Source organism: Filicampus tigris, chromosome 11 (genome assembly GCF_054856515.1).
Source record: "Filicampus tigris isolate MCC_2025a chromosome 11, RoL_Ftig_1.0, whole genome shotgun sequence".
In the NCBI taxonomy this organism is placed as follows: domain Eukaryota; kingdom Metazoa; phylum Chordata; class Actinopteri; order Syngnathiformes; family Syngnathidae; genus Filicampus; species Filicampus tigris.
In genome coordinates, this window is record NC_141227.1 from 23,713,863 (window position 1) to 23,738,407 (window position 24,545).

A 24,545-nucleotide genomic window follows, 5' to 3' on the forward strand; every position below is an offset into this window, starting at 1 on the left:
AAAAAAACCCAACTTGGCCATTCATTAGGGAGGTCACGATATCCAAATGTCACGATACGTTAATGTCACCATATGAACCGCACGATACGATATTTAGCACGATATTGTGGGGAGCTTGGCCATATATAAAAAGCTTGCGATAACTCTATAAAAGCTCACAATATTGTAAAAAATAAAGAACTCATATGAAAAAAAAAGCCATCCCAATATTCAGTTTTTGTACATAATAACAGCATTCACAAAGAAATAGGCGAGGCCAGTCATGCTCTCCTATCGCCGTCTTAAACATCAAATTAAACGGCACCGATAAACTAAACCACCAGAGGGTGCTGAAACTGCACAAATGGAAAACAACTTTCAACAGATTTCCTGCTATGACTACCGTGACACGACAACGACGATATATCGCGGCAATTTGAACATCGCAATACCGCCGACATTGTGACATTGCTAGCATTGATCTTTGGGTATTGATGCGCGTTCATCCCAAGCGTTTGCAAGTATTTGTGTACGTCTACGGTTGAACAGACGGGCACCGCAAACTTTTAGTACCAACTCAAAGCAATAAAATTGCCCGTGTGCCCGGCAACACATCCTGTCAAATGTCAGACCGTCAAAATAAAATCGCAAAGTATAACAACACCGATTCACTCTACTTTCTGGGCCACACGCTGGCTTATTTCTGGCACATCATTGTTTGCGTGTGACACCGCCGGGCCAAAGAAATTGCGGTCAAACTGTCGTCCACGCGTTTATTTTGACGTTTGCGACGTTTGACCAGAGGGTGCGGACGATGTTGCCGAGCAGACTTGTTGTTGTTGAAAGTTCCAAGTGGCAGCCGTTGGATTTCTGCTCATATTTGAGAACCAAGAATTGGATTTACATGCTTTGCCGCTTTGGATTTGCTCCAATTCAGTTGGAGACTTTCCGGAACGGATTCATCGGGAAAAGCGCGTTTGATCGCGCGACGACTCGTCGGCGCCAACCTTCATCAAGCGCTTGAGCGGCTCTTACCGTTGTTGCTGTCGGCGCGGGCGTCGCTCCGCTTCTCCGCGGCGCTCGCCGGCTCCACCGCCACGGTGGTGGAGCGGAACATGGGGCCGGAACCCGGAGCGCTAACGGGAAGGGGAAGGTGGGGAGGGCGGGGATGAGGATGAGGGAGAGAGCCAAAGCTGGCAATCAGTGCGGTCACGCTGGGCAAGATCTTCTCCGCTTCTGCGGCGGCGCCGTGCGGAAACACAACTTTCGTGTTCTTTCCTTGACCGAAACACGACTTTCTCGTCGCATTCGCGCGTCCGCGGAACGAGCTTGCGTGTTCTCGGCCGCACTCGATTGGCTTTGCCTTCGCTCCTTCCCCGAAATGGCAAATTAGCCTGACTGGCAACACAAAATTGTGTGAAGAGGAAGCGCACCGATTGCATATTTGCGCTTGCAACTGCAAAGACTTTTGCTGCATGTTTGTGTTTGTGACTGGAAATCATTTGCCCAATTGGATGTCTGTGATTGGAAGTGCAAACAATTGGATGTAGGTGGCATTCCGATGGAATTTTTTTGGGGTGACAATGTCTGTAACTTGTCGAATTAGTGAGGCCCCGAGATGATGTTTTTCCGCAGTCTGTATTCTTCGACAAAGCTTCTTTGAAATTCTTGCCTTCATGCATGGATTGAAACACGTTTGATGTGGTCCCGAGGGACTACTTTCTGGCAGAGGCCGGAGCTCTTGCGTGCGTAGGCGTGCTGCGGTTGCGACTCGCAGCTCGGAGGGGGAGGGTTGCGTTCACGGGTGCTTGGAAAAAGAGGCGCCGGGTCACTCGCCTCGTTTTCAGCACGCTTGTGCGTGTTTGTCACAAACTCTTGGGCGTCCGCTCGTGTTGGACTGCTAACGCATACGGGAAGTTGCCAAGCCACGCCCCTGAAAGGCGGACTGGCCAATGGCAGCGCAGTATAGGCAAGCGTAAGGTTGCAATTCATCAATCCCTATTTTTGGTGAAAATCTCGACTTGGCTACTAGCCTTTTTTTGGGGTTGTCTTTCAAAGAATTCCGTAAGCCGTCGCCGAAATGCGAAAGGCGCTGCGGGCAATTTGTCATGAAGGAAGAACGTTCAAGTGATGCATCTCGCTTCGGAAGTCGGGGAGGAGCTACCTTGTTCGTGGAAGTTGTGCACGTAAAGGCACGCATGTGTGAAAATCCTTTTCAAGTGTCCTGCTCACCAGTGCTCCTCTGCTTTGTCCTCATGATGATGACGACGATGATGGCGCCTCTTCCCCAGCGAGCGCGCCTCCCTGCGCGCCTCCCTTTGCCTCCTCTGCCTCCTCCTGCAGGCCAGCGCCCGGTAGAACTCGCGATGCTTCAGCTCCTTCAGACGCTGAAAGGCCATCGCTCGTGTTAGCGCGATGACGCGGCCCCAACAACGCCGCCCCAACAACGCGCGACCTCATCGCCGCGCCGCAATCGTTTGCATCAACATGAGCGGGGCAACCAAGTCTTTGCGTGCGCGTGTGTGTTGCAGCGTGTTACTTAGAGTGTGTTTTTTTGCATGTGTGTGCGTGTGTAGTGCATGCGTGTTTGTGTGCGTCCCTTGCAGTACTTGTAAGAGTGCGCGTTAATGTGTGTGCGCACTAGAGTGTGTTTTAGCGTACGTGTGTGATGGTAGAAGTCGATCAGCGGGTAGAACGCTGAAAAATAAGAAGTGCTGTATATATTTGTGGTGTGTGTGTGCGCGTGCGCGTGTGCGTGTGCGTGTGGTAGTTGATCAGCGGCAAAGCTTTCTCCTCCCTGTCAATGTGTGCGCGCACGCTCAAGTGTCAGCTTTAGCGGAGTCCAGCTTAATTCCAGCACGGAGCGGTCTGCAGCGCAGAGATAGTGACACACGCTCGCAAATAATCGTCAGAGCAAGAATAACGTGCACTAGATCATAAAGTGCTCAGAAGAAGAAAAGTTGTGCAGCTTCTTATGGCGGGCAAACACAAACATGGACACACGGGGCAAACGCTCGCAAAGCAACTTTGAAGCACGGGCGTGACGTGAGACGCACGTGTTTCTTTTTATTTCATTCCATACATTCCATTTTTTTTTAAAAACACCAAATGAGGACCGCGGTCGTATTTATGAAATTGAAATCGCCCCCCCAATTATTTGAGGCCATACACCCAATGCCATCAAATCCTGAAACCGTCTGCACTGAAAAGTTGTCAAGTGGATGAAGTCCATCTCAGAGCTGAGCTGTCAAGTCATCACCCGCAAGTGGACCATATTTGAACAGGAATAGGGACTGGCAGCGCTTCGGACGCCTCGCTCAAATCTGCCCCGCCAGCTTCAACAACTCAACTATTTTCCTCCTCAGAAATTTGACTACGGACGGACTACAGACAAAAGACGGATTCAATCAAGGGGCTTCCGTCTATGCTTAGTTCGTCTATTGTCAATTTTTTCCCGTTATTGGTCAGTCGTCTGCAAAACGGGCGTCTGTCAGTGACGGAGAGATGGCGCCTATGTGACGGAGCGGCCCGCTCTGCCTTTGCGGAAGATGAGTTAAGCGGCCGTTTGGAGCCATCTGAGTGGGCGGCCATTTTGCCACTCGTGCCGACTGAAAACGACGTCGCAACTGCTCGCGGCTCAGCCGACGACCGATGGCGGCTCAGCTTCGGAAAACAGGTCAGCCGTGCTCGGCGGTGACCTGAGCGACCGCCATGTCGTGATTTTGCTTTTCAGTCGACACAAGTGACAAAATGGCCGCCACCCGCGATGGACAAAGACGGCTGGATTTTGCTGCTTCACTTGTATCCCAGCAACGCAATATTCATCAGAATGCCGTGTTTGCTATACAACGTGTTCTTGTAAAGGAAACGTTTGCGTTGACTTCCACTCGACGTGCTCCATTTGAATGCGGGCGGCATTAAACGCGCGCACGTGTTTGTGTAGCATCCAAAAGCTCAGCGCGCACCTTCTGTCTTCAGCGCGCAACAAAAGACGCGTGGGGGCGGGGGGCGGAGGCGGAGGCGGCCCACTCACTCACCTGCTTGTGGTGATGGTCGTAGGAGTTGATGTGGTTGTCAAACTGCTGGTGGCGCACGTATTGTTTGTCGCACAGCTCGCAGTACAGACTGCTGCAGGCGCCCTCGTCCTGCACACACCACGTCACGCACAAGTGACTACTTATTGTGTGTTGAGATGCTTTTCTAGCGGTGGGAATCAAGAATCAAAACAAGCAGGAAAAGTCACGTTGCAAGGACGGTGACTCACACATGGATCGGATTAAAAAAAAATAATAATAAAATAAAATAAATAAGTAAAAAGCCGACAGTCAACAAACGCGAGTCCGCGGCAATTAAGTTCACGTGCAACTCACACGACGGGAAATGCTGGTCATGTGTGTGTGTGTGTGTGTGTTGGCCAAAAAAGGGGCAAAGAAGAAGAAATAATAACAATGTATACATAATGATTGTGTGCTTTGTAAATTTTGATCTTCAGTGCTGTGAGCGGATGCCCAACTGATTTTCATTGTTGCAATGGCACGAAGCTTGTAGTCTAGTCTCGAAAGAGGAAGACCTCCACGTTTAAATGTCGTTCGTACCTGCACCATGTGGGAAAGGAGAAACGATGTCGATCCGGCCAAATTGTTGGGACGCGCGAGTGTCGACTTTTCCAAAAAGTTCTACTTTTGAGGGGTACACGCGTCTTGTCTTGATGCTGGCAGCTGCTTGACGGCCGTGCGCGTTTACACTTCATTGACTCAAGCGGGCCGTCTCTCGCTCGCTCTCTCTCGCTCTCTCTCTCTCGCTCGCTCTCTCTCTCTCTCGCTCGCTCTCTCTCGCTCTCTCTCTCTCGCTCTTTTGTGCTTTGACACTTGCAGCTCGACTTCCAACAGGAAGAACCGACGTAGCAATGGCAAGTTGGGATTTCAAAAGCAAACCTATTTGGACCTTCCAAGAGAAAAACAATTTTTCTTTTTTTTGGGGGGGGAGATTTTTTTCTGTGCCAGTCCAAGAGCAATCCCTTTTGAAATATTCATCAACATTTACCAATTTCCATCTGTCACGAGTTCATTTCGGACACATCAGTTACCATGACGACACATTTTGGCAATCACGGTGACAAACTCACATGCACGCACAAACGCCCTGTTGTGTGGCCGTGCGCTCCATCTGCGGAGCGTGCGTGTGTCGGGGAAAACAAAAGTGGGGCGGGGCTTGTCAATCATATCTACGGTCAAATGTCAAATATGCTCACGCTCAATATTTATCACACTGAAGCTTTTCATTTGTTTGAGCAATGGTGTCTCCCAGGCTAATGGGCTCTTTAATCGCAATTATCGATCCACAATCCGAATGCCTGAGCGAGCGTTCACGTGTACCGGCGCACACGCACACACTTTAGCCTACATATGCCTACATATCATCATACACACAGACAATCGACATGGCGAGATATTCAGTGCATGAACACGCACACTATTTACCATTACTATTTGCTACGCGCACCGTTTTTAGTTGCAAATGAAAAATGAGTATGAATGATTTATTTGAACGTTCAAATCAACTACTTCAGATAGATCACACGTTAAGTTCAACATTCAAAAGAAAAGAGGAACATTTTTAGCCGATGAGTAGAAAAGTTTGCTGCCGCTGGGCCAAAGTCCGTCTGCGAACGGCGGCTGTGGAAAACCGCTCAAGTCGCTCACTTGCTTAGTAGACGCGACAGACGGAAGACAAAGCAGAAAATTTGCCACCGTCCGGCGACCATTACGGCGGCAAAGTTCCCCCCGGATCATTGCGTGAGCTGCCGTAATTCCATTAAGTCGCGACTTATGTGGCATTATTCCGTCGGACGGAGCAACATTAAGGAAGGACTTATGGGGCAGGATTGTATTAGAGCGGCAACAAGAAGGCATCCTTCAATTAGAAACGCAAGCATCCCATTTGCATGATTCCCGCTTAGCATTATGCCGGCGTTCCAATGGCTGCTAGGCCGCATTAGCCGCTGCCGTCCATTAAAGTCCTCGCCTCGATTAAAACACACTTGGGCGGCGGGCATTCAACTGTATGGATTGTTTTGTTTGGACCGCAAGTAGATTTGATTAAAGTAAACGAGCACGAACACGAATCTCAAATGAGTGGCAAACCGTTAGTCGTTGATGTGGTTTGATGTGCAGCGTTTGCCGTGTGAGAGCTGAAAAATGTATTTATTAATCCAGGGGAATAGAGTTTCTGCAACAATTGTGATCCAAAGTGACCTGAATGCTGACTCCAAACGTTCCCACCGCGTCGGGTCTCTCAACCTCTTCTAATAACTCGCTCGTCTTTTCTTGTTTTGCGCTTTGATGCGCCGTGTTAGCGCTTAGCGTTGGCTGGGCTCGTCTGTTGGTGCCAGAAAACAAAACCAGGGATCAGGATGAAGGAGCGCTAATGTTTTTTAGCCAATTAGCCGCCCGTGGCGTTGACTTCAAACCAACACGTCTCGCCGCGCTCGTCAAACGAAATGAAATGAAAATGAGGGCTGCAACTCATTACGGTTTTGACGCAGTCAGCTGTGAGACTCCAAAGTTTTGGACTACTGTCAGAAACACATCCACACTTCCAATCTTGAGGAAACAATGCTGCAAGCTTTTGTTATCATATACATGGTACCACGTATAAAATAAGAATGTATCCTATATATATATATATATATATATATATATATATATATATATATATATATATATATATATATACATACGTATAAATAAAATATATATATATATATACATACATATAAATAAAATATATATATATATTATATATATATTTTTTTTCTTTTTTTAAATTAGCTTTGAGATGAGTGAACTTCATTTACAACGCAGTTTGGCAGATACTGAACAATTCTTCAAAAAGAAGCTTTAAACTTTTTAATGGCACTCCCGTGTTAAGTTGACTGTCCAAGTAAACATCAAACTAAGAGAATTCTATTTTGTATAATTCAAACAACTTGGCCTGAAGAATGTCTCGGCTAACTTACTTGTAGCGCACGATGCAAAACATCATGTAGGGGCTAACAAAACCTAGCATCGACGCTGCTGTAGTTCGAACACTTTTAGGCTTTAGACAACATAAAGCATCAAAAAAAACAACAAGTGACGGCTTGTACTGGACATAATCCAGCCACCTTGTGCGTGTGTGTGTGTGGTGTGATTGGCTGGCTCAGTTGCAACTGGAATGAGGGGAAGCGTATGGAGAACGGATGTCTTTCCAACCGCATGCTGATATGAGGGTACAAACGTTTGCTGCGCGACGTTGATGTCAACGTCAAAATGCGACGCGAGCGTCCAGCAGGAGGAAGTGAGTCAACCTTGGCGAGCATATGGCCAGCAAAGCTGCTCCGGCTCACGGGAAGCGCGCACCCCGCCCCCCTCGGGGAACGTGCGGGCGTGCGTGCGCGCGCGCGCTCGCGTGGCAAAAATTGAGCCGTAAAACCGGACCGGATTACAGCATTAATTCCGGCGCCTACACATCTAATAGATGAAATTGTACGGCAGAAATGAGCTGCTTGCACCTCACAACTGCATGTACGAGTGCACGCCGCAAATTTAAACCGCAACACCTGTGTGCGCGCGCCTGAGAGAAGGAGCGAGATGAGTCAGTGCGCGTGCGTGTGATTGAATGTTTGGGATGTAACGATGCACTCAAGCCCCCATTCGATTGTCAGTTCCCAATTTCGATTCCATTTTTTAACAAAATGAATGGCTCATTTTAAAACCAAAAGATGTCTTTATTTTAACATCTGCCTTTTCTCCGTGTTCCAAACAGTAACTTTTTGTGACTTTACCCCCCCCCCAAAACCTTGAAGATGACTACCTTTTTTGTCTCGTTATCAGTGTTTTGCCAGTGCCAGAACTAAACATGAAAAGAAATGAATGCGCAATGGATTTGTGATTACAAATATTTTGTGATGAAAAGTCCAATATGGATTCTTTTATTTTCTTACACGGATGCATCTGTTTTCAATGGATTTTTGATGAAACGTTCCATTCGTATTGAAGGCGCATGTGAGCGCATGTGTTCACGTGCGTTCGCGTGCGTTTGTGAGTGAGTGAGTGCTGCTGCAGCTGGGTGGATGTTAAAGTCAAACATTTTGGAGTTTAGACAACGTTGGATTGTTGTTGAATTTTTTGGTCAGTAAACCTCAAGTGCCAGTGACGTGAAGTAAATGAAGCAAGCACACTCGGCCTCTCGATTGGAGAACTGCACGGCCGAGTCTCCTTTTTTGTATCCTCAACGTGGTGTTATCCGACAGTCTCCCATTTCCTGACAGCAAAAGAGTGAGGTGAGTACTTCAAAAAGTATCTTTGAACACACCGAAGTCTGTTTTCATCCCAGACGGGTCGGGAACGTAAACGTGGTCGGATAAACGCGGCCGGTCGAGACCGCGCTCATAAATAGACGCGCTCCGACATTTGCGAGCGTGGCTTAACGGCGAGCATTTCACGGCTCATTTGCGTGAGCGCGTCTGAACAGGAGGAACACGGAGGTGACAAAGAGATAAAAGGTAATGAGAAGAGACGAGAGCAGAGGCCGCAGAGGAAGTCAAAGCAAAAGCGGGAGCGCAGGCACAAGTCATGATCGCCGTCGTCTGAGCCGCCGCATGGCGCGCCTTTCGAGACGCCCTTCGAGACGCCCCTCGAGACGCCCTTCGAGACGCCCTTCGAGACGCCCTTCGAGACGCCCTTCGAGACGCTTTGGCAAAAGCCAAGCAGACGAAAACGTTTGACTGGCAACCGCAGCGCCGCCGAGCGCTGACCGGAGAAACTATTTGGAGACCAGCCTCTATTTAGTGGCTACCGCGGACAGCCGGGTGCACTTGAAGGGTTTAAGGTCGCTATGACGACAGCCCAAACAGTCACTCAAGTCGTCAGCAGCGACCCGACCAAAAGGACACCATCATCCGGTGTGCAAGGTAAAAAAGTGTTTAAAAAAAATCCCCCTTTGTGACATCATCTTTGCAAATAGGGGTGTCAAAATAGTGCATTCATTGCAATCAATTAGTTAATCAATCAATTTTAATAGCATTGATCTGATTTTTCATCTCTAATTTGACTGTTTCGGTCTGATCCGTTCTGATGCGTGCGTGGGGCTTCTGTTTGAGTTGTTGGGGGTGTGAACAACAACGGTCACCCTGAAGTGGACACTGATCGGCTGTCGTTGCGTTTGGCAGGTGGGAGGGCAAGTTCAAGACATTTCGGATAGCCCCCCCCCCCCCCCCCCCCTGCCCCCGCTCTTGCAAACTAAACTTCAGCAGAATGATTTTGCTTTCTCACCATTGACTGGGTTAACCGTTTTGATTCTTTGTTTTTGAGCGGTGGCCCTTTAATGAGCCCCGCCGCCGCAAAAAGATGAAGATGAGACGGCGGCCATATTGACATGAATATTGCATCACCAGCCCGAGTGGACTGCACGTGTTGCGACGCGCACAGTCCGGTCGCTTGAATTAGCACCGCGCACGCACTCACACGCACATTGTCCTCAATGTACTTTCCGACTGCTTCCGTGCAAAATCGCTCAATAGATGAATGAAACCACATGAATGAGTGACGGCCGTCGGTCCCACGTCAGCCGCATCCCCCCCCCCCCCCCTCGGCGCGCTGGGTGACGACCTTGTGCCAACGTGTGGGTGGCAATGAGTGAGAGTGTCGTGTGTGTGCGCCAGATGGAGACGAATGGATGCCACGGCAATACAACAGCCTTCTCGTTAACACGGACGCACAAATCGTCCCAAAACTTTTGTGCGCCTGCTGCTCGGCTCCACCCTCGAGACGATTCGTCTCCTCAAATTGACGCAGATGATGATTGACAAAGTGTCAAAATGCCAACCACTGCCGAGGAGGCGCCGCCGAAGGTCCGATTTTTGGGATGGCCTCTAGAATTGGTGGCGATCGGCCCGATACCGATACCATGTATCGATCAGCGCCCATCCCTGGTTATTCCCGTAGTGGTTTTGCCACTGCCATTTTGCGGTTATCGTTTTGCTGTTTTTCTTTTCTCAATGTTATTTGGATGGCTCAAAATTGCTACGGATTGATCAGTCTTGTTTTCTGGCAATTTGCTCCGATTGCTCGCTCGCTACCGTTTTCTGCACTCTCCTCTCTTTGCAACCGTTGGGATGATAACGTTTTCTCGCTCGGGTTGTTGTCGCTGTGGCGCGCGCGCGCGCACACGCATGCGTCCGCTGCGTGTGGGCACATTTTATGGAGTGACTTTTGTTGGAGCGTGACGTTCCCTGGTGGAATTCCACAGGCCGAGTTTATCATTACGCACACGCGGGTCCACCGTAAGGGCGGATATGACAATCAAGCGTCGACCGGCTATCGCAGTCAGACACACATTAATGGACTTAGCTGGGATTAGACCCCACGCGCGCAAACGTAAACACGGAAAAATACACACTCAAACTCACATGCGGAGTACAAACACACACACACACACACTCAAGCATCACGCCTTTCTCATTGTCATGCATAGTGGCAGCGTTCACATTGATTTTCACTCTGTCTTAAACGTAGCCCACGCAGCTGTGTGTGTGTGTGTGTGTGTGTGTGTGTGTGTGTGTGCGGTCAACTTGGCAAAGCCTCTCCAGGCTGACTGAAGATTATGGCTGAGAGATTTTTCACTTTTTCTGTCCTCTCACTTTCTCTTGTAGTTCCATCTCTCCCTCCGCTCCCTCAATCTTTTTTCTTCAACTCTTTATTGCCTCTCACTCCATCACTCGGGAAATAGACACCCCCCCCCCCCCCCCCCGGAGCACCGGGAAGTGGTCCACTGACCCCGAGGTTGTAGTTACGGAGAGGGAGAGAGAAAAAAAATGCTTTGGAAGCGTTGCACATGAAACGAGTTCAGCTCAGCGAGTATCAAGAATGAAGCAAGGCCGCTTACGCAAATGTCATCCTTCTAAAGTCAATGTTTTTATCTTTTACTATTAACTTGTCGCTGTCCTGTGAAAAAAACGTATCTCCAATTTTGGTAACTTTTTTCACATTAATGCCATGTCTGTAACGCGCAAACACCATTCATGTAAAAATAAGAAAATGACCCCAAAAAAATGGAGATAAGTGTTTTTCACATGACAGCGACGAACTGGAACTAACGTATTGTGGAAGGAAAAAAAAACGTCATTGAAGCTCATTTCTTGACACGTGTCTTGAACATGAACATGTAAATCACAGAGGAATGAAGGCAAACACGACTTTGAATGTCACGTGACGCCACGTCACATTCTTCTCATGTTATTAGAAAAATCTTGATTGTGACGGACGCACGCGGCGCTGTTGCGTGCTGTTAGAGTGCGCTTTGCTCCAGTATTGACGGCTCCCACGATCGCACCCCCGCGGCAGCGCTGCTATGAACGGGACGATGACGTCGGCTTGCGTCCTCGCTGGCGGCCCGTCGGGATCCGTCGGGAAAACACCGAAACGCGCCGCTGCCGCTCCTCAACATTCAAGCGTCCAGGGATGTTTCGCAGCCGCAAATCTGCCGGCCGAAATGGCCGTGCTATTATGGGATGGCATGGCTGGCTTCCGATGGAGGCCCCCCCGCTGCATTTGGGGCTCCCGTGACACCCGATTAAAGCATTGCGGCAAAGCGTGAGGGAGCTAATGCGCTAGCCAGGAGGCGCAACGGTGACAGCGTTTGCTTTGTCACCACAACGGGCTATTGGATGACATTTTTGGATGCTTTGACATGCCACGAGATGGCGTCAAAGCCATAAAGGAGCATAAACCGATGTCGAGGAAGTCTGTTGAAGTGCGTCTCACTCGACCGAGGGACTTACATCTCTGTATGTTGGCAAGGAGCTAAGTCTAGCCTGGGTTGTTAGTGGAAGTTATAGAGAGTCTTTGCCACACGTGCACGTACATGGGCACTTCTGTTGTGTTTTATCAGAATGTAATCCTCTGTCAGCAATTTATTTGAAGGCTAATATCTTAAGATGACTTTGAAACGTCACCCAAGTGTTTGGCGATGCTTGGCGGCATATTGACGACATTAACTAAGCAGAGTTCTCCATATCGCCGCACATTGAAGCAAAGAAAGCAACACGGACAACGAAAGGACTGGATTATTTTAGAGTCGACAAAGGGGCAGAGCTTTGTCCTGCTCGTTGCCCGCCAGTTAGTCTTTAGCAGAGAAAAAGGCCCCGCAAGTGTTTTGTGTGCTGTTGAAGTCCAGCGGCAAGTGCTTTGGCCTGATTTTTACATTGTTAGCGCGCGCTCGTTGGCGGAAGCCAAACTCGATTCCGATGCGGTCATGTGGCCGCCCTGATACACAAAAGACGCAAACGGACTTGAGACTCGCCGCAGTCTTCCTGACGCAAGTCAGTTGAAGTAAGCGCCTGCCAAACACAATTGATTTACTCAACTGCAGATCAGATCTTGATCAGGAAGATAAGCCCCACCCCGCCCCACCCCACCTCCCGGGGCGGAGTCAATGAGCCATTAGCCAATGAGGAGAGGGCAGGCTGCACATCCCGACATCCGCTCACATATTGCGAGTGACAAATGGAACGAGCAACCTGATCTCCATCTTTCATGCCTCTCGTGCCCGCTCGCTTCTCCCTAACTAATTTCTTCCTCGCCCGCCCGCCCGCCCGCCCGCCCGCGCGCCCTCCTCGTTCATCTTTGTACGTCTCGTGCCTCCGTGGCTCATTTTTCTTCCCTGATGCCCTCAGTGGCGGAGCTCGACTTTTATCCTTGGGGTGGCCAGGGGGCGGCCAAGGCTATTTTTAAGGGGGTCCACAGACTATAACAATACATTTGTTTCTCGTCTTATCAACTGCAATCGGAAAGTCAAATGTTGAAATGTACATACTAAGCACACAGGAGATGAGATTTAGGTAGTTTATAAACAATGCTGAAAATGAAAAACAATTATTCAATTAAGCATTAATAATAACACATTTTTACAAAAATGGTGAAAATTGCACCAACACATTCATAGTTACTCACACAATATCTCTCCCTCCCTCCCTCTCTCTCATCTAGGGCTGTCCCAAACCATTATTTTTCTCCCGATTAATCTATCGACTATTTTTCAGATTAGTCGATTAGTTTAACAATACAGTTTTTGACTAATCCAGCAATTTTTGGGTTGACGATTATTAGCATCATGCCATGTGAACATGAATGAGGTATTATACTCTGTCCACGCATTACAGTGAAATAATGTGAGCTCATGGTAAGCAGCCCAAGTATAACAAACAAAAAAAAACTCTTAAGGCATTTTTGTGGAAAAAAATGACCATGTATAGTAAGGTGTTTATTTAAAAAAAAAAACGACCATGCATAGTAAGGCATTCATTGTAAAAAAAACAAAAACGACCAGGTATAGTAAGGCGTTTTTTGTGAAAAAAAAACCCGACCATGTATAGTAAGGCGTTTAAAAAAAAACGACCACGTATCGTAAGGTGTTTAAAAAAAAAAAGAAAAGATGTATAGTAAGGCATCTTTTCTGAAAAAAAGTGACCATGTGTAGTGAGGCGATTAAAAAAAAAAATACCGTGTATCATAAGGTGTTTAAAAAAAAAAAAAAAAGTATAATAAGGCGTTTTTCAGAAAAAAAGCGACCATGTATAGTAAAGCGTTTTTTTTCTGAAAAAAAGCGACCATCTATAGTAAGGCGTTTAAAAAAAACAAAAAAAAAATATGTATGGTAAGGCGTTTTTTCTGAAAAAAAGCGAGCATGTGTAGTAAGGCGTTTTTGGTGAACAAACAACAAACAAAAAAAAAACGAGCAGTCCAGTGCTACCCCGGCCTCCCCTCTGGCTCCGCCAGTATTTGCCTTCCGTCCCTCCTGACTTTTGTCTCCGACTTCGCCGCATGCTTCTGTGCTGACGTCCCGCTGCCTCCCTCATATCTATTTCACTCTCGGCAGGGGGGATCATTTAGAGGAGATGCACACACGCTCGCGCGCGCGCACACACAAGCACACAACAGAGTATCCGCTAAACTCTATTACCTGCAACTGGTGTTGTTGCTTTGAGAGTGAAAGTCTTGAGAGTGATGGGGAGTAGGCAATTGGGGGTGAGGGGCGGGGTCAGGTTGGGGGGCTACCCGCGGTCGGGGCAGGGGGGGGGGGGGCGGACTCACGGTTGAGGAGCAGGAAACAAGAATGAAACACGGGAGCAAGCAAAGCCGGCGAAAAGCAATCCTGTTGCAGGTGATCGATTTCGGTGACAACAATGTTATCTCGCTTTACACACGCGCGCACACACAATCACACAGCGAAGAAAACACTGACACACACCTGCATGTAATAGCACACAGCAGGTACGGACTGAAAATCCTGCAGTGAACAAAACATTTGACTAACTCAAAACACACACAGACACCGGACAAACAAAGCACAAACATTCCCAAAATACTAACACACCCACACAGGCTAAGATCAGCATTAAAACACGCACACAAAAATGAACACAAAGACATGCACGCGCACACACAGCTATCCCAGTGTATTAACAAACAAGAACATTCATTCAGTTTTAATGTTCCCTCCCTCCCAAAAAACAAACAAAAAAAACATTCCAAGATGTGGAATCATCCTGAAGTAGAAACTCACTCCTCCTGGAAACGCGAGCCGAGCGCGTACGTGTTTGGACGCAATGAAAAATAGTGGCCAGGTAAAAGAAAAAAAAAAAAAGGAAGATGAGGGTGATGGAGATGTGGAGAGAACATTACACACATATCATATTTTTTCCCAAAAAGAATGAACTTGTCACACATTTGCGCTTCACATCGAAATTGGCACTTGAGGCCCGCGTGTGGCGACGTGAGACATCATTCGAGTTAACACGCGACCGCGTCCGAGTTGATGAAGTCGACGCGTCTCTCCCGGCTGCAGAGGGACAAAAGAAAGACGGCAGCGCCGCACCATCTTACATCAACGCTATTATGCTCACATTTCCTCACCCGTGCGCGTGCGGGGGCCGTTTATGGAAAGCATTTTGAGTTGCATTCTGGGTATAAAAAATTTGATTGATCGCTTGGTTATTTGCGAATATTTTTATCATCGGGTATTTTTTCATGCAATGAAATATGGGATTTATTTTATGTTCATTTTAGATGGCACAGTGTAATAAATAAAATATCTCTTTAGCCATTCATCGTTGACTCCAAGGGGGAGGGGGGGGGCTTTCAGTTTCAAATGCAAGATACAGATTGATTGATTGATTGATTGATCATGCATGCAAAAGAAATGAATCATAATAAGCAGACAGTGGCAACTGGTGTGTGAAAAAGTTGGACTTGATCACACAGCTTTTTTTTTGCTCTTAGTAAATGTGCTCTTTGTCTGTGCGAAGCTGTCACAATTGGATTAGTTTTTTCACAGCTTCCATGGCCTTTTCTTACACACACGCGCGCACACGCACGCACCCACACACACACACACGCACACACAGCTTCCTTGTGTGAGGCCAATTCATTTTGCCACAAGTGGTCCCCGATTGGATCTGGTCAGAGTTCCATTACAGCTCACCTTGACTGACCTCAAGGTGCCCCAAAGCACCCCTGACGTGCACACATGCGCACACACACACATATTGATAGAATCGAATCAGAGAGTCTTACTTGAAAATAGATCGCCCACAATCACGCTATACTGCAAGCAAGGCGTATTTATATAAAAAAAAAAAAAAAAAAAAAAGCAACAACACCCATGCATATCACATATGTGCGAGCACGCACACATATCCACACACACACACACACAGATCATCCATCCTACACGTTGGGTCGTAATCAAGTCAACCACATACACACACATCCACACCCTGGGTCAGACAAGTCAAACAAAACACACACACATAAAAAAAAAAATTAAAAAAAGACTGTGGTATCACACACGCTCGCTCGCTCGCTCGCACGCACGCACGCACGCTCGCACCCCAGGATAGAGCCAGACACATGTCAGGTTACAGCACAGTCAACCCAACGCACACGCATGAACACATGTACCTGAGGTCAGAGTCAGACGCGTCAGCTTAGCGTAAAGTCAAGCGCGCACGCGCACACGCGCACGCGGGCAAGGTCAGACAACGCGGCAGCTCCAAGTGAAGCCAAGCACGGGCGTTGCATTCGGGCTGGATGAGGTCACGGCGACGTCAGCCGCAAACACACACAGACAAAGAGAGTCTTATCGATTGCATGTAAGCTTATCTGGATGGGATCATCGCTATTGATGGTCACAGAGGGTCAGAACGATCGATACTATCTGCTGCTCCGCTGTCATTAGAAGAGCCGATGACGCCGCACCGCGCAAACACGCGCACGCCACCGCCGACCTGTGTGTGTGTGCGCGCGCGCGCGCGCGTTTAACGCCAGCTAAGATAACCGCCATGACCTTTGGTGCCCGCAGACAACACTTGCAGTTGTCTCTTCCGTCCATTTCCTTTGACAGCACAAAGGCACAATGATAACAACACGCGCGCGCGCGCGCACACACACACACACAACACAGCACACATTCATTCATGCGTTCAGTCTCCAAATAAATAAAAGGCTTGAAACCTCCGCAACGGCTCTCACATTTTGTCATTTGTTTGAGAATTGATATGTGTCACTATTACGGAATGAACAAAACAAACTACTGTAACTAGTACTGTAACTGACTACTGTAAACTCACTAAAGAATACGACAATTTGCCTGAAAAAAAAGTTGAACCAAATTGACTTTGACATTCCCCACATAGATTTTGACTAGAGTCATTTTTGTTTTCCAAAGAAAAATGCAACACAATTGTAAAGTGACAACACAAAAAAACAAAACAAATGTTTTCTTACATTTGCCGTTTGAATACATTTTGATTTCCGTCTCATTTTGTGGCAACTTTTCTAAGAGAAAAAAAAAATAGATTATTCTCGTAAGATTAAAACAATTTTCTCAGGGGAAAACAACACATTGATGTGTTTCTGTACAATTAAAACTCACATTTTCGTAAAACTATGCCTACAATACTTGATGAAAATGTTCTTCAGTGTGAACTGAAAACCATATGATGATGTGATTTTCATTTTGTGAAATTTAGACCTCAATCTCGTCGTCCGGTAGTCTGCCATTTTTCTAGAAAAAAAAATGAAGACATTTTGATCGTAACATTTCGCTCCAAAATATACTTTGAAAGAAAATTGATTTATAAAAAAAAAAAAAAAAAAAAAAAAAAAAAAAAGACTCGACACTACCCTGAATCAGGGGTCCCGATTTTCAAATGACCGTATCTGGGTCACGTCCTCAGACGTATTTGCATTTATTCGTCTTGATCAGGATGCGCTGAGGCCATTGCTTGGGATCTTTTGTCATCAATCACGTGATTGGAATTCATTTGTCATCACTTTGACGAGAATTCAAATGATCACGGTCGTCAGTGTTGAGCGCAAGTAAATGAACATATGATCGCCTCGCCACGCTGACAAATATGAACATGTGCACTCTTCAGCTGTTGTGGCTTTAAAAAAATTTGTTTAAAATCCCCTTTCCGCAGGATTATAGAAATAGCACAGATGAGCAACAAAACGTGTGGAGCGCCATGATTGCTTTTGTCCAATATTGACCCAAGCTTTCACCTAAGCGCTGGTGAAGTCATAAAGTAGCCTCGAGAGGCTTGTTTGCCAGCAAACGCCAAACTCATCAAAGTGCACACGTGCCGCAATGGATGTCAGGAGATGGTGTACCTCACGGTGTGAACGCGAGTCCCCAGCTGTTGTCCGCCAATGTGTCAGGACCGATCAGAAATTGAGTAAGTTTTCCTTGGACTTACCGCAGCAGTTTGACACATCGCAACGTTCTGGAAGTATCGGTACTCTGTATCGGTGCGTACTCAAATATAGTGAATACTTTAAGTCAGCTTGACCGGCTGCATTCACACTGCATGCTTCAAGGGACAGTTCCGTGTTTTGCTGGCAAGTAACACAATTGTGATACACGCAAGAAAAATGAGAAATCGAGAAACCAATTGGAATGAGGCCTTTTTCTAAATGTGGATGAAAATCCGACACGTGATGGGCACGTGCCAATGTCGAAACACACATGCTATAAACACTACGTACACGTATTCCTGCGATTGCTGATGTATACACACCCCAAAAAAAAAAAACCTGCTACACATCTTCAATTGTAGCCAAAGCATTCATGAAATATGATCGAAATGTGTCATTGGAGGTGTAGAGTACTACAAATATCATGTGAATGTGCTCCATATTTATCGAGCAATTCACAGCCTGTAAAGGTGTGTGCATTGACTCTCATGTGTAGGGACAAATATGATTATTAGAGGTGTAAACATGAATTCAAATGTCAATATTGCTGGCGTTGGGCTCACACCTTCTATGTCACGATTTGGGAAATGTTGTTGTTTTTTTTTTGTTAACAAACGACTGCCCAAGCTAAAGTGTCGCTGCTCTCTCGGTGGGCGCGCTGTCCACGGTCGTTCATGTTAGTGGCTGCCGTTTTGGGGGTCTCGTGAAAAGGGAGCATTTTGGAGCTTTCCGCCCGACGCCAGCGACATCTGCACATGAAATATGGTGTCCAACGTTACGTCAGAGGCACACCAAATATGCAAACATGTGAAGAGAGGACAAGAAAGGTGTCGATAACATGAAATGTGGTGTGCAGTCAATGTGATGCAAATCTGCTACATTGGAAGTGTGTAAAACATTCCATAGAATGCAAACGTGACATTGATGTTGTGTGCATAAAATACGAACGAGTGTAAAGACGCTAGCTCCACTGGAGGTGGATAGGACGTGAAATATGGTTTAGAAGAAGGAAATTCGAGGTGAGGCAACTACTTGATGTGCTCATTCAATCAACAAGTGGAAAGTTCTGACCCACTAAACTTCATTTTTGTCTTTGGAGTTAACTTTTTGACACTTTTTTTCGACACTTGCGGCCTTCTTTACGCGCAATCGCGGCGCCCGTCATACGTGTCACTTGAAATGAACACGGAACAAAAGCCGCTCGCCCACTTGTTCCTGCGGCGTGAATGCGTCCTTTGAGGACGGACGTCTCGTCTTCCGACGAGCCGGCGAGGGAGGACGCGATCTTGGCCCAATGTCGAGAGCCGACAGGCCGCGCTCGCCTCCAGTGGAGCGCGCAGCGTCGGCCTTCTGTTTCACTTCCTCTTCAAATGCGCGTGCGTGCGCGCAACACACTCACTGTACGTGTGATTGTGTGTATGAGTGCTCCAGATGGAGAGAGCTTTATAATGGCCGGACAGTTGTTGTTTTTATGATTATTATTTGATGCTTGTTTTTACTGCTCACTAAAGCGAGACTGAAGAGGAGATGACGGGGTGGGCTCGGAGGCGCGGAAAGGGGGACGAGACGACGAGAGGTGCCCCGCGGGGGGAGGTAGGCGGTAAGGAGCGCATGGACGCAATCAAAAGGGAGAAGAATGAGAAGGCGATTGAAGGAGAAGAAAGGCGGCCGGGTGATTGCACAGCCAAAAGCGCAGGCAGAAATCAAATGAAAGGACAAGCAGAAAGGCAAAGTAGTCAAAGTCCCGAGGGGAGACGAATGAGAAGAAAAGGCAAAAGAACACACCAACACAAAAACAAGCCGCTCCCCAAGCATCGTCCGCATTGTTCCGGCTGGAAAACGTGTCCAGCAGATGGCGCTGTGGTGGGGAAAAAAAAAATACTTGCAGTGGTTCTTCAACTTTTGACACACCAAGTGCCGCTTAAAAAAAAAAAACCTTGCTCTCCAAATCCCGCTCCCCCCCAATAATGACCAACATTAGCATACAAAAGCGTAGTAGGCCCAAGTGTTCACCAAAACTTGCATTTAATATTATTGTAAGCTACCGTATCGTCACGCACCGTTTCAACATTAAAACTACAATTAAAGACACAAATCTTCAACATCTGTTTTTCCCCCCCTTTTTTGGTCGCTATGTTTTTTTTTCCCAAACTTATACTATGCCGGTTATCACGTAGCTCTGCCACGGCACTGATGTTGACGGGCTCACTTTGCTGTCCATGTTGGAAATGCATTCATGGGCTGCTCACTCTAAATTCTGGGCCGGTTTCTTAGGGAAAAATGGAGGCAAATAATGTGCGTATATGTATTTCTTTGGAAAATAATCATGAAATAGCCCCGCCGGCCAATGCAGATATACAAGTAGGAGAGGCACCATGAGCGAATCACAGCCTGGCTCTAGTTGAGGAAATGATCATTTCCAGACCAATTAATGAAATTGGCTCATCGGTTGACAACCACTGATACAATGGATGAAACAAACCAAAAAAAAGGTTGTAGTGAGGCAGCGGGCTAACAAGTGTTCGCGTGGGTAAACTTCCTCTCTCTGCGTCTCGTCCATCTGTTTGCATTTCCTGCGTCGCCGTCCCGCTTGGCCGCCATCCCGCTTGGCCGCCATCCAGTTCCCCTCTGAACGCACCCCCCCCCCGCCTCCCCCCCCTCCCCACGGTGCCGCCCACCTCGTTGGCAGGGTTCACCCGAGTCGCGATGACGCCCCCTCAACTCCGCCAGCTCGCTACCCTCAGTTGCCATGGCGATGGAGTAGCGACATAAATATATACTTCAGCATACGGCACTCCACAACTCATTAAGAACATTTTAGGAGGGAGTGGGGAGGGCCTGTTTGTTCTTCTTCAAGGGCCACCTTGGAGGGCGCTTGAGTGTTGAATTTGGGTGTGTTTGGAAGGTGAAATAATGCTAAATATGACCCGGGGCAAGGTTTGCAGGGCAAACATTTTCTCATGTGCACCTCGTGAGGAATTCCCAATCGTGCCGATTGGAGGAGGGAAAGCTCCAAAGTAAAAGGTGGGCAAACATTTGCTTTACAAAAGGGAAAGACGGGCCACTTCATTTTGTAGGTGAAGTCAAGAAAAAGAGAGAGCGAAAAAAAACGGTCAACTGTATATGCAAAGTATATCAGATGGTTGTTTTTAATCCTAATATGCTCATTTTAGAATTCTATTACTTATGATTAATGTGGTGCTAAAACATGGTAAATGGAAATGTGAAAATTATTTTGATCATAAAAGTTTGAGCCATTTGAGGCCCGCCAGCCGTACTTTTGCCACCCTCCCTTAAAGCGCCACGATATCATTTTTTAATTTTACTCTCTTATGTTTGAAATAGAGATTTCAATCCATTAATCAATCGCACATGTTGGCACGTCTCCACGGCCGCCCCGAGCGTCTGACGCCAGCGGTTGTTTTTGTGTGTTTTCCGTGTCGCTTGCGATCTTCCCGGCGGTGGCGGCGGCGGCGGCGGCGAGAGACCAAGAAAACGTCCGTTTGATTGCAATATAATTAAATCCGCCTTCATTGTAAGTTGACGAGCGCCGGCGTTCAGATGCTTGCCCGCTAACGGCAGACGTGCTCAGCAAACGCGTCTAATTGTGTTGCGCCAGGGCAATATCTTACGTTTAGGCTCGTATTTGAAGTCGTTGTGCATATTTAATGAGTGCAAACAAACGGCACAAAAAGTACAAGTGCCGGCATGGGTGGCGGGATGCCCGCACAAATGACAATTGGGCCTAATCGGAGCATTTTTCCACACTAACGAGCCATGTCAGCAAAGGCCTGGTTATCGGATGTTTTCGAAAAGATGAAATGATCATTTTGCGGCGTGGGCCGTGTTGCGAATGCTTTTTCCATTCTTCCGTCCCTTGTTGTGATCACGTGACCATTATGAGTCAATCAAATCATTTGTTTAGCGAAGGCGAGTTGCGGGATTGAAGACACGGTATGGCTTGTTCAAAAGTTGGGGACATTGACTCTGAAAACAGAGTTTTTCTAAATGAACAGATGGGAAAAGACTGAACAAAGAGCAAATGAACGTGGGCTTCGGATCGCGCCCATTTTGGGCCAACCTAAGCAAACATGCAGCAATCTTTGGGTCGGAAAGGAATGCCTCAATGCAGCTGCTGAGACGTCACATGACAGTAAAGAAAATATCCGATTTGAAAAAAAGACAAATATGTTGTGAGAACTAAAAGAAATGCACCGTTCTGATCTTGTTTGCTCACAAATCAAAACAGTTTCAGGTTCAGACCTTTGCCCCGACAAAACTGTGCAATCGGAGCCCTCGGAATTTGAATAGAAGATCCCTCATTTAAAGCCAGTGCCGACATTTAATCTACACCTCACTTGTGATCCATAAATGTCACACTTGTAGCTAGGGGAAAACCTTCAGATTTTGTATTTCAGCAAAGCCACCCAATTTAAGAAAGTGCGCCGCATGCCTACGACTCCACTTGCTGCAATCCAAAACGATTCTCCAAGTGCCATCGCCGTCCCAACAAATTCAGGAAGAATTCCTTGTCAACAAACAGGTCGTCCGCGTCGTTGAGCTGGCTACTGCTGAGCTCCTTCATTTTGGCACCTCCGCGCTGTGCTAAGATGCCCACGCAGGCAATATACTCGCTCCAGTATTTTTATTTGATTTTATTTTTGCAAGCAAGACCGTGACACAGTAACAGTGACGGCATTCAGCACACGTTGGGCCTGATGCAAAAACAGCCGCAAAATTGATTGCACACGCAAGCAGATGCGGAAGCCGATATCTACTCAGCGGGCGCGACCGGGATCAACGCGTCTGCCAAACCGGCAAAATTGCAGCATGCGTATATTTCTACTTGAACACGCAAAAATACTGAGAGGATAAAGATTCAAATGGATTCAGCCAAGCCAATTTTGCATCTTTTAACACCACACCTGAAAAGCAAAGCGTTAAGCGACACACTTGCCGGAAGGCCACAAGGACAGCGGATCTTTTCCTTTGGTGAACATTTTTGAAACGCCAGAAACAAATGATTGAAACGATGCAATTTTGGGAGCTTGTGAACGGGGCTGGTTAAGGGCCGAGAAGAGAACCGGTCACAAGAAGGAGTCGTGCCACGTCACCTACGACAAAAGTCGGCATCAACTCTGCGTTTGTTGCGTGGGTGATTCGAAGACGAGGTGACAATTGCCGCCGGCCTCTCCCAGAGCAGTTTTCCGGGTGTGATGTCCCAAGTTTGAAACGCAGTGTCACACAGGATACGTCCAATTTCTGCGCACTCTGAGCTAATCGAATCATGGAAAACAGCCAAGCCAAAGTTATCGGAGAGATACATTTCTTCTCTGTAACTCAGCAATGCGTTTGTTTGTCTCTACCACTAACACTTCCAATTCCATCACTTCAAACGTCGCCCTTGCTGTCCAAGTCAGAAAAGGCCCGATTATCCAGTGTCACGAGATGATCGGTCGTGAGTTTTCCCTGCTCAAAAATCAGGCCAGTCGATAATCGGAAATCATAAAACTGCTCAAAATCTACGACGGCACATCCTTTTGACTTTGAGTTTGGATGCGTGTGGCGGCCCGCGTTTGTCATCTCTACATTACGCCACACTCAACACACGTGGCCATTTTTGCCTTCGTCACGTGTGGCTTCTCTCACATTTTGAAAATTGCTTTAAAAAGGGGCTTTGAGACGGCGTCGCCAAGAGGATTTACGCTCCCGACATCAAGACGACTTATAGCACTAATAAAGCCTAAAGACACGCAGAATTTGTGTGAGTGCTGCTGGAAAAGCTCTTAGGCGGCGGCGGCGGCGGCGGCTCGCGCAGTTTTCGGATAAGACCGAGAGCATGCAAGCGAGCTGCCGTTACCGTGGAAACTTCCAAAAAGTCAGAAGAGGAAGACCAAGAGGAAGCAGTAAGGCGTCGACGGGCAAACGCGCTTCCACCGACGGCGGAAAACTCTTCATGTTCCGTACGACAACATTATAAATAAGCCGGATGGTTCAGCCGAGCGCTCGCACTGTCACGAGAGGACACGCGCACACGCAGGCGCACGCGCGCACACGTAAAGCACACCCACACGTGGCTGGGGGCAGCAGATGGCTCCTCAGTCATGGCTGATGTTTCACACATCCACAGAGTTCCCGCCACACACACGCTCGTCACGTCGCATGCAACACACACACGCACACGCACACGCACACACACACACACACACACTCGAAAGGAATTAGCCTGTATCTAATTTATGGAGCGAGGAGCCAAGTTGATTGGGTGAGTTCAAGGCACACCCACATTTATGGCAATGTCAACAACGACACACACGCACAATAGCAACAACTACACACATATCTACAGTGATAACAACACGCTTATCTACTCCACACACACATCTACAGCATTAACAATTAAACACAGCAACAGTAATAAAAACAACTACACACACTCACTACACACATCTACCATGAAAAACAACACAAACAAACTACGCACACCTACCTGCAAGTACTACACACGTATAGCAATAGCAACAATTACACGCGCACACACACATGCTACACAAACATCTACGGCCATATGACAGTTCATTCTGTATCAGAAAAAAATCATTTTCATTTGCTCAGTTCCATCAGGAAGGCGGAAAAAAATGGACTAAAGTCCGATTTTTGTGTAAAAAAACAAAAAAAACAAACAAAAACTGATCTTGAGCAGAGAAAGCAGCGCAACATTATTTGACTTGGCCGGGATGGACGTTGCCGCGGTAACGTGTCCGACAG

The 24,545-nt window shown here is 47.3% G+C and overlaps 1 protein-coding gene across 3 annotated transcripts in view; it reads right to left on the reverse strand.

Annotated features, from left to right (window-relative positions):
- LOC147140242 (uncharacterized) overlaps positions 1-24,545 on the reverse strand; it is a 47,853-nt gene that overhangs the window by 7,331 nt on the left and 15,977 nt on the right. For 2 of the 3 annotated variants that reach the window (XM_086045562.1, XM_086045561.1), the window contains 3 exons: positions 4,017-4,124; positions 2,212-2,366; positions 1,015-1,115 (listed from right to left, as the gene is read on the reverse strand). In XM_086045562.1, coding sequence (XP_085901688.1) covers positions 1,015-1,115; positions 2,212-2,366; positions 4,017-4,124 — 364 coding nt within the window. Of the gene's footprint in view, positions 1-1,014; positions 1,116-2,211; positions 2,367-4,016; positions 4,125-4,574; positions 5,075-24,545 lie in introns of those variants that run through there. The other variant, XM_086045563.1, reaches the window with a different exon arrangement.